The sequence below is a fragment of the Mastacembelus armatus genome, chromosome 4 (genome assembly GCF_900324485.2).
Source record: "Mastacembelus armatus chromosome 4, fMasArm1.2, whole genome shotgun sequence".
Lineage (NCBI taxonomy): Eukaryota > Metazoa > Chordata > Actinopteri > Synbranchiformes > Mastacembelidae > Mastacembelus > Mastacembelus armatus.
In genome coordinates this window covers 17,948,025-17,957,597 of record NC_046636.1, presented here as the reverse complement: position 1 = coordinate 17,957,597, position 9,573 = coordinate 17,948,025, and the positions used below count along the sequence as shown (strand labels likewise).

The 9,573-nt window shown below is 41.1% G+C and overlaps 1 protein-coding gene across 1 annotated transcript; it reads left to right on the top strand.

The window, feature by feature from the left end:
* Nucleotides 1-445: 445 nt before the first annotated feature.
* ephx4 (epoxide hydrolase 4) lies at nt 446-9,197 on the top strand. The gene is made up of 7 exons (XM_026305293.1): nt 446-688; nt 2,242-2,327; nt 3,776-3,933; nt 6,018-6,146; nt 6,532-6,635; nt 7,670-7,818; nt 8,910-9,197. The coding sequence occupies exons 1-7, from the start codon at nt 446-448 to the stop codon at nt 9,148-9,150; spliced, it is 1,110 nt and encodes a 369-aa protein (XP_026161078.1). The 3' UTR covers nt 9,151-9,197.
* The last annotated feature ends 376 nt before the right edge of the window (nt 9,198-9,573 follow it).

Here is a 9,573-nt window from a genome sequence, read left to right as displayed (position 1 = left end):
TTGGTGCCGTTTGTTAATGAATGACAGTTATTCACACGTGCATGATACTAGTGTTGCCATTAAAGCGGCAGCCAATGGGGTCCCGGTGCTTTGCGGCGGTTGTAGGTCTTTTAGGTGTACCTAACAGCGCCTCTTAGCTCAAATCACTGTGAAGCTCCACAGCCCGTGCCTTATTGCTGGATTTCGGACTTGCCTTGTATAGTCAACAACACCGTCTCCTGCTAAACAACCACCGTTGTCACACGCAAGCGTGAAATCTGACGTGATGCTCTTGCCACCGTCCCATTCAACCGACTGTTGGGATCCTCCCTTCACACAGTCGTGCGTATGCGCTGGTAACGAAACAGCGGCATTGTCAGAGCAGTATTTAAACAGAGCCTAGCAATAAACAGAGAGAAATCAATAGGTAACGTGATCCGGATTGATTTCCTGCGGCAATGTAAAGATGGCGAGAGTACTCCACAACTTGCTGGTATTTCTGATCAGACTTGCGCTGAATATCAGAGTGTTAGGCTATTGGTCATTGATATACGGTTATTGTGCTCTTTGCACCATCGTAGCCCTGCTGAAACTTTGGTGGAACATCGTCTTAAGGCCGACAGCAACCTTGCAATGGGTGATTCGTGAAACTCCGCCGGCTTGTCTGAATGACACGTCCTTGGGAACGCACTGTTACGTTAGGATCAAGGTAGGACCGCGCACAGTCGGTGCACTTGGACATGGAGGTGCCTGCTGGTGCCTGTAAAGGAAAAGCCCATTGTGTGTGTGTGTGCGTGCGTCTGTGTATGCGTATGTGTGTGTGTGCGTGTGTGTGTGTGTGTGTGTGTGGTGGGTGTTTCTCGCATGCTAGGGCTTTCTGTTGTGAAATGCTCTAACACCTTTGTGTCGTGTCGTGTCGTGTCGTGAAAACCCTCAACGGGCCTGATCTTTGGCAAAAGCATGAGGCGTCTGTTTATTTTTTGGAGACGCTGTCGGTGGATCCCAGTTTGCTGGCGCTGCGCTCAGGTGCTGCTGAAAGAACAGCCCCTCGCCTCATGCGGGATCCGAGCTGCGTGCTGCCCGCCTCTAACCCACAGTGCGCAACCTTATCTGATTAAATACCACAAAAAAAACCACAAACCTCAGCTAAAGCCTGTATGTCAGCAGTGGAAAATAAACCCAAATAATAAAAGGATCCACATCTTTTACTTAAATGAGAGCAGCAGTACAGTACAGAAGTACAGAAGTAGTACAGAAGTAGTAAGCAGTAGGGTACTGCATACAAAACCTTACTTAAGAGCAAACAACAGTAGGAGAAGTGCTCAGTATGCATCAGAATGGTCCCTGCTATTATATATCATAGTAATCAATATGATTATTGATAGATTAACATATAAGGAGCATTTGGCTGGTCCGAGGCAAGCTAATTCAGTTATATGGTGTGTAAAACATATTTAACAAACTAACTATCTGCAAAGTAGATGTATACTATAGCCATCACATGAACATAATGTAGTGGTACTAGCAGAAAAAGACAATAGTGTGTAGTACATGTAGTAAATGTAGTTTGGAGTGGCACTATATCACTGCCCAGTACTTTAATGAACCACTGCAGAAACTATACTTTTGTGTTTGCTTGTGTTTTGGTCCTACAGAAGTTTTTCTTAAAGCACCAAATCATATCAAGCCCATGTCTGACTAATGTCAAGATCATGCATGATTTAGCCATGAACCCTAGAAGGTTGGCTCAGTGGCTCATGTTTACTTGAAGCCCATACATGGAAGTAAAATAAAACTAGGCACGGTCAAAGGAATAAGAAGAAAATGTAAAAATAGTAAATGTTTGCCTGTGCATGCCAAGAATATCTGTCCACTGTCTATGGCAAGCATAACAGAAATGCCCATACAAGCTGAAATTGTCTACTCACTAAAACAACCTGGGGAGCATGCTGTAGAAAAGTAGTTAAAATAAATCATACATATGTCCACACTCAGAGCACGGGTTCATAAATCAACATGCACCACTAAGTTGCAGCAGGGTCCATCTGCTTTCTGATATAGTGAAAAAAAGGCACAGAGAGTCTTCAAAAATGACAATATGAAGTGGATACAATACCTAATATCCTCTAAATAAAAAAGAGTACTTCAAACAGTTCAGTACTTCAATTCAGTAATATCCTTTACAAATGCTTGTATTGTTGTGTCCATTGTGTGAGCCTGTCACATTTTTGTGTATATACCTGTATTTTTTTTTCCATCCAGGAGTCTGGACTTCGGTTTCACTATGTTGCTGCTGGGGAGAGAGGAAAGCCACTCATGCTGTTTTTACACGGTTTCCCTGAGTTCTGGTAAGGAACTCGTTTTTTTTTTTTTTTTAGGGGGAGGAGGAGGGGTAATATTAACACATTATTAATGTTATATCAGTCACCTCTCCGAAACTCCGCTAAAACTACCTTGCCTCTAATGGTGCTATTAAATCTCTGTGATCTCGCTCCTGGGCTGAAAAAACAAATCCACACCAGTGAGGAGCCCTCATTCACAGACACGATTTGACATCAGGGGAAAAGGGTCCAAAGCACTCAAGATCTCTTCCTCTTGACATGAAATGAAAAAAACGTGATGAGCGTTGCTAGTGGATTGGGGCCAAAGAGGTTGTCAAGAGCTATAAGCCTGTCCATATCTCTAACATACTATCTCAGCTGCAGACAGGACGGAGATTAATTAACAGTAGAGGAGTGCTCTTTCTGCTTCACTTGCCATATTCTTCACAGGAATGATGAACTATGCTGAGACATGGTTGGAAAGAACTCTTAACACTTTTTTCAAATGTGCTAATTCCCTCTTAGAAATGAGAGAGATGAGAGTGTATGTGTGTGTGTCAGAGGGAGGGTAGAAGGGTCCAAGAGGATTTCTTTGCTTTAAATCTCATCTATATTCTAAGATCTAAGGGTTCTGTGGCCTGATCTTATCCTGACTCATCAGAATCACAGCCAGGGCTCTGCATCCTGCTTCTCCTCACTAGACGGAGAGATGAGGAGGAGGAGAGGAATTTCAGGCCTTATGAGCTACAAGACAAGATCTTCAATTAGGGAGTCATCCCAGTCCACATGATCAGTGGGCGAATTAGAACCGTACAGCTTCTGTTACACTGAGGTGACCTTCACGCTCAGCTAGAAAGAAAGCTCAGTGATAGCTTCGGTTTGAAAAGATAGTTTGAAACTATCTCAAATTTGCACAGGCTAGAAGGCTATTAAAGGACATTTTTAAAGCAACACTCTGCTGATGTTACACATCAGATTTTGTTTACTTGCTATGGAGAATTCTACTCAGTCTTTGAATGCAGTTGTGTACAGTAAGTTATCTGGTGTTTGGGGCTTGGACACAGATGGTTTTAACAGAAAGTCTACATAATGAAGTGGCAACATTTAAAAGACAGAAAGATTTGCTTGGCAGAGGGGCAAAAATGAAATACGCTATCGAACAGTGCAGTGTTTTTGAGCCACATAGTAAGGATTTACTCTAGCACTTTCCTCGGCTACATGGAAATGCCTCACTGGAGTGGCTGTTAAGAAACCAGAAATTGTTTTGAACATTCATTGTCTATACCTGCTTATTCCTAATTAGGGTCACAGGGATCTGCTGGAGACTAGCCCAGCTCTCTTTGGGTGAAAGGCAGGGGTACACCCTGGACAGGTCACCAGTCCATCACAGGGTCAAGCACTGTTTCTCTAAGTATAAAAGTAATTGCAAGACATTAAGGAAGTAAGTCATTTTTGCATCCCTTTGTGTGCCTTAGGTTCTCCTGGCGCTACCAGCTGCGTGAATTTAAGAGTGAATTCCGCGTGGTGGCCATTGATATGCGGGGCTACGGAGAGTCCGACCTGCCGCTCTCCACTGAAAATTACCGCTTCGAATATCTGGTTACTGACGTCAGGGATATCGTGGAGTACTTAGGTGAGGAATCACAGGAGAACTGTGTGTCTGTAATCTAAAAAAGCCTCAAGGAGTGGACACTGTTTTGGCAGCACAGTGACTCAAAAATAAACTTATTTATCTTGTCTTAAGCTGCAGACAGCCCTGAGGTTCGCAGCACGGCATGACAAACTTCCTGTGACTCAGTCTTAACTGAACATGGGACATTGTGCAGATAGAGAGCCCACGGCCTTCAGACCTCATGCTAACACTAGCAGGAAGCTAGTCTGCAGGCTGTCTGCACACCAGCATCCAGTAATTATTATCTGGCCAGAATGACAGCTTTTGCTTTTTCACTGGCCAGAATATCACAGCTGTTTCATGCTGTTTTAGGACTGGTTACATACTGTGTGAGATAACCTGTCTAGGCAAGTGTGTGGGAGTGAAGGTTCTCTAATGACTCTGAGTACAGTGGTTAGTGTCTGGGATCTCTATCTTTATCTTCTCCCTCACACCTGTCACCACATATTCAAGTGTGCTAAAGCTGTTTTGGGGCTAATTATAAGAAAACTGAAATAACTCAGATGATCATGTCTGGATTTTTCTACATAGTCTTTGAAGATTTATAACAGAGAAAGGAGAGAGAGAGAGAGAGAGAGTTATTTTTATAACTTGTGGGGACATTACTTTGACTTACAGCACATTGATTTTCCAGAGACTTGGCCTAACCTTAACCATGACCGCTACCTGTGTAACCCTAACCTTAACGTAACTGTAACCTAACTCAGACTAAAAAAAAACATGACTAAAAAAAAACATGTACTCCATGTTGAAAAACACGGAGTACAGACAGACATGCACAGGAATGTGATGATTTGATACAGCCCGTGCCATCGTACCAGCCAGTAATGACACTGTAAACCTGATACTGAGCTGGGATCATAGAGAGTAAAGTAAACTTAGTAGAAATTGCATTTCTGTGGAGTCAATTTAGTGCCTAAATAAACTGTTTCAGATAATGTACTTAAACTGTTGGCTGCAACTGTCTAACTACTCATGTTTCTTGCCCTTTATGGTAGTAGTGTTGCAATGCTTTAATTTCCAAATGTCAGTTATTACTTAAAAATGTTCAACATTATTATAGACAATAGAAATGATGATTCCAAAAAAAAGTGATCTACCTGCACTACATACTATCACTATGTAAACTTGCTGTGATGAACATGGTGGTGAATATATATATGTGTGTCCAGAATGTCTGTTTTCAACAATATTAACCCAATGAAATCTAGCCAGAGGCACCATAATGTCTGTTAAGTTTCTCAAGTGGCTTTTGAACACTTTACTTATAAAAAATTTACATTCACTTAAAACATGCTTTTAAGAAAGGTCTGTAGTTTATGTTTTGTCGCTTCTTACATTGCTCCAGCTGATGTTAATTTCTTAACAGGCTTTCAGAGCTAAGCACTCAATAATGCATATTCCTGTGCAAACGATTCATTTAATGGTCAGTTCAGGATAAGTTTGAGGCTTACATTGATCATTTGATAACTGCTGTGCTCTATTCTGTGACTGGACTAAAAAACCTTTAAAAACTTTTTTTTGTTTGTTTGTTTTTTTTTTTATATATCAAATGTTGGAGCCATCTTGGGCCACTTGGACAGCCAGCTAATAGATCAGTGCTCGGAGCATAAATTCTGAAAACAGGGTGGTTGCCTGTCATTTTCCAAAAGTGGTTTTCAGATTTTAGCTATGTGACAATGCCTGTTGAAACACATGAGATCAATACTGATATGCGGCTTGCTGGGATGATTCATACCAGTGGGTGTAAATGGTGTGGGAACAGGTAAGGGGATTAGTTTGTAGGAACAGTAATTTAATCAGAATCCTTTAGACTGATGCCCTGACCTTGAGCTGCATTTGGCTGTATGTCATTACCATGCACCTATTTACTGGGTGTAAATGTCCACTAAGGAATGTATCCAGCAACAGTGAAGGGAAATTGATTTTCAGCACTGCCATTCTTGTTCATAAACAGCATAGCATCAGCTTCCATTACAGTGATCACATCATAATGCTGTCTTCTATTACAATAATGGTCTTATATGCATTTGCTTTTTTCCAAGGATACAACAGATGTTATCTTGTTGGCCATGACTGGGGTGGGACGATAGCATGGTTGTTTGCCATTCACTACCCAGAGATGGTGACGAAACTCATTGTCCTGAACTGTCCCCATCCTTCTGTGTACGCAGGTATGATTTCACTGTTTGTGGACGGACAGATCCTTAGATGTTATTCTTTGTTGTTGTCAAAGACAACATGCTAATTAGAGAGGCCCTGGTGTGGGTATTGGGTTATTAGAGTAATTATTATCTTTCATGAGGATGTATTATTACTTCAGTTTCATGTTTGTCTCCATCTGGCAAATCCTCTTCTGCCTTAAGGAGGAGAAAATGAGAAACTAATTACAGGAGGCTAATGTGAACATAGAACAGCTGGTTTAACTGGTGCAGACAGAGAGACAAAACCACTGACTGCTATCATGTTCATGACCTTGCAGCTCACGAAAGCTTGGTCTTTAATTAATATTGAACAACTGAACTTCCCTCTCCTCTCCCCTCCTGTCCTCTCCTTCAGATTACGCCCTGCGTCACCCAAGCCAGCTGCTGAAATGTAGTCATTTCTTTTTCTTCCAACTGCCCCGCTTCCCGGAGCTCATGCTCTCCATCAACGATTTCAAGGTGGTCTGTTGTGTGTGGGCTTAAACGGTTTCAAGGTCAAAGTTGTGTGTGTTTGCATCTCCGTGTGTTTTGTGGGTGGTTGCATGTTTATATGCATGTGTAGTGGTGAGCATCACAGTGCCACTCCATTTTTAGTGTTTGCATGAATGTAACCACTAAAAATAACCTGCTGCGATAGAGGATATTTGTAGTAAACAAAATGATCAACTAATCCTATGGGAACTGTGAAATGATAGATTATCATCGTCATGTTAGATTATTTAAAGTAATTTTTTTAAGCATTCCAACATGTTCAGAGTAACAGATTCAAAATTTTGATTTTAATAATGCAGAGTTTAGATTTTGGTTTTAGCAGTTATCCAACTATAATGAAACAATTTATTTCTTTCAGTGTAATGGAAGGAATAGTATGACATTTGGGCCAAAATTGGAAAATTGATGTAATTCTTATATTTGTCATTAAAAATAAAGTTGCAGTGCAGAAACAGGAGTCATTGAACTTGACTCTGCCTGCCTACCTCTCAAAATCTCACAAATAAATAAGTAACATCTCATTTGTTTAATCATTGTGCACATACCCCTGTTTATTTTACAATAAGCTATATGGCTGTTGGCCGTAAATTCATATTTTTAGTTTCATGGGTGAAAATAAATGTTTTTCGAAAATGTTAAATTAATTTCTTTAATTTTCTTAAATCTAAATGCCTTTATTTTATCACAACTGTAGACTTTGGAGTAATACATTATGATAGCGTCTAAAGTGACTTTAGCTAATTAAATGCAAGATTACATAATGATCCCATATGCCTGGGCCGCCGTTTTCAGAAGTCAAAGCACAGCATGGCTTGTCGGCAAGCCAGCAATGAGTTGGGGTGCCAGGATCGTGACTGAAGGTCATGGGAGTGGATTTTACCATTGAAGTAGTTTTTCAGTCTCATTACAGTGACGTGAACATTCTATGGTAAATGTAGTCTAGATCAGACGCTCTCAGTCACAGAGACTGAGCCCAGTGTTTGTTGCTGTCTCCACTGTAGGCTCTGAAGGCCTTGTTCACCAGCCGCAGCACAGGGATCGGGAGGAAAGGCCGCTGGCTCACTGCAGAGGATTTGGAGGCCTATCTGTATGCACTCTCACAGCCAGGAGCTTTGACCGGAGCCCTCAACTATTACAGGAATGTGTTCAGGTGGGGAAGAGCTTTTTTACCTAATGATAGATTTTTGTCAAAGTGATACTGTAAAATGTGAAATAGCTCACTCAGAACTAACAGACCAGAGGTTATTGTGTCTTTGTCTTTTAGAAATGGCAATTTTTTAATAGTAATTCTTGTCGTATATAAAACATAATGCATTATACAGTAGCTATTTAAAGAGGTATGCTGTTGCCATAGGAGACCATTTCACTGCTGTCTTCATAGATGCTTTTTAATCAGTACTGCTGTTTAGTCTTATTAGTTATTATACAATGTAATTAAAAAAATCACTTTCTTTGCATATTTGCATTTGTATAGAGTTATGATCATACAGCGATACATAATGTTATTTAATGCAGATTTAGTAGCGCCATCTACTGTCAGAGTTCTTAATGAGCAGAAAACAGAACAACCACCACTGTCAAATATTTACATTCACCTTTAGTGTTCCATGAGATGAGCACAAATCAAATCAAAGAGTGCATGCAGTGCATGCACTGCTGATGTGAACTGCACATGCATGGCTGACCGTACCATCTGCTCCCCTCTCAAGCAATGAGTTATCTCAGAATAGCTTTTACATGCTTATGTAAGAGAAATATCTCAGACCCAGACCCAATTAGTCTCTCCTAAAGCACATACCGTATCTAAGCACAAAACAAATAAATCCACAACAATACTATATATATGTGTGTGTATTTGTGTGTCTATATATATGTGTGTATTTTTTTTTTTTTTGATTCAGTTCAATTTTTTAAAATGAGAACCAATCTCTCGGAGTGTAAATGTGGTGACATGATATATAACTGTGTCTGCTTGTTTTTATCGACATTTTTATTTATTGCATAAAATTACCTCTGTGTCTGAGAAGGAAATGTTGACATTTCAGAGCAATGGTGCAATTAAGACTGACAGTAAGCACAAGACATTAATGCCATGATGCCAATCGGTGATACAAACCCGCAGTCCAGCAAAAACCCCAAAAAATCAAGACTGTAAAAAGCTGTTTACCACTGACTTCTAAAAACCGATGCAAGCCATGAAGTTTTTGGTGATCTCTGTTTTGTTTTCCTTTCTCTGTGCAGCTCCCTCCCCCTTACCCAGAATTATGTCAGGTCTCCAGTGCTGCTGCTGTGGGGTGAACGCGACGCCTTCTTGGAGCAGGAAATGGCCGAGGCGTGCCGCCTCTACATCAGGAATCATTTCCGCCTCAACATCATTTCTGGAGCCAGCCACTGGCTGCAGCAGGACCAGCCTGATATTGTGAACACCCTCATATGGACCTTCCTCAAGGAGGGAGAGGGACGTAAAAGCTACAGGAACTAAATCCACAGAGCGGCCTCCTCCCAGCACTCTTTCCCCTGTCACCTGTCACTTGCCACACCTGGAAGCCTGGAATATGACTGTGATACCAAGCAACATAGTGATAATGCAATCATTCTTCAATCTTTCACATTTTAAATATTTTTTCAAAAAGTCAGCAAGAGAGGAAAGAATCAAAGCACACTGCACCCGAAAGGACACTGAGTCGTATATGTGACACATATTTGAGATGTTTTTTTTGCACATGACATCCGCCTTAAAGTTTGTCAGTTACAGAGGTACAAACGTGTGGCAAAATCTCCTTGTGACTTGTGTAGTGTGGTGCCTTTTAACTTTCAAGTTGTCGCAGTGTTAAGGTGTCCTGAGAGAATGGGATGTGGCATTGTCTGCTATATTTGTATGTTTCACTGGGTCGCTCCACTCTAC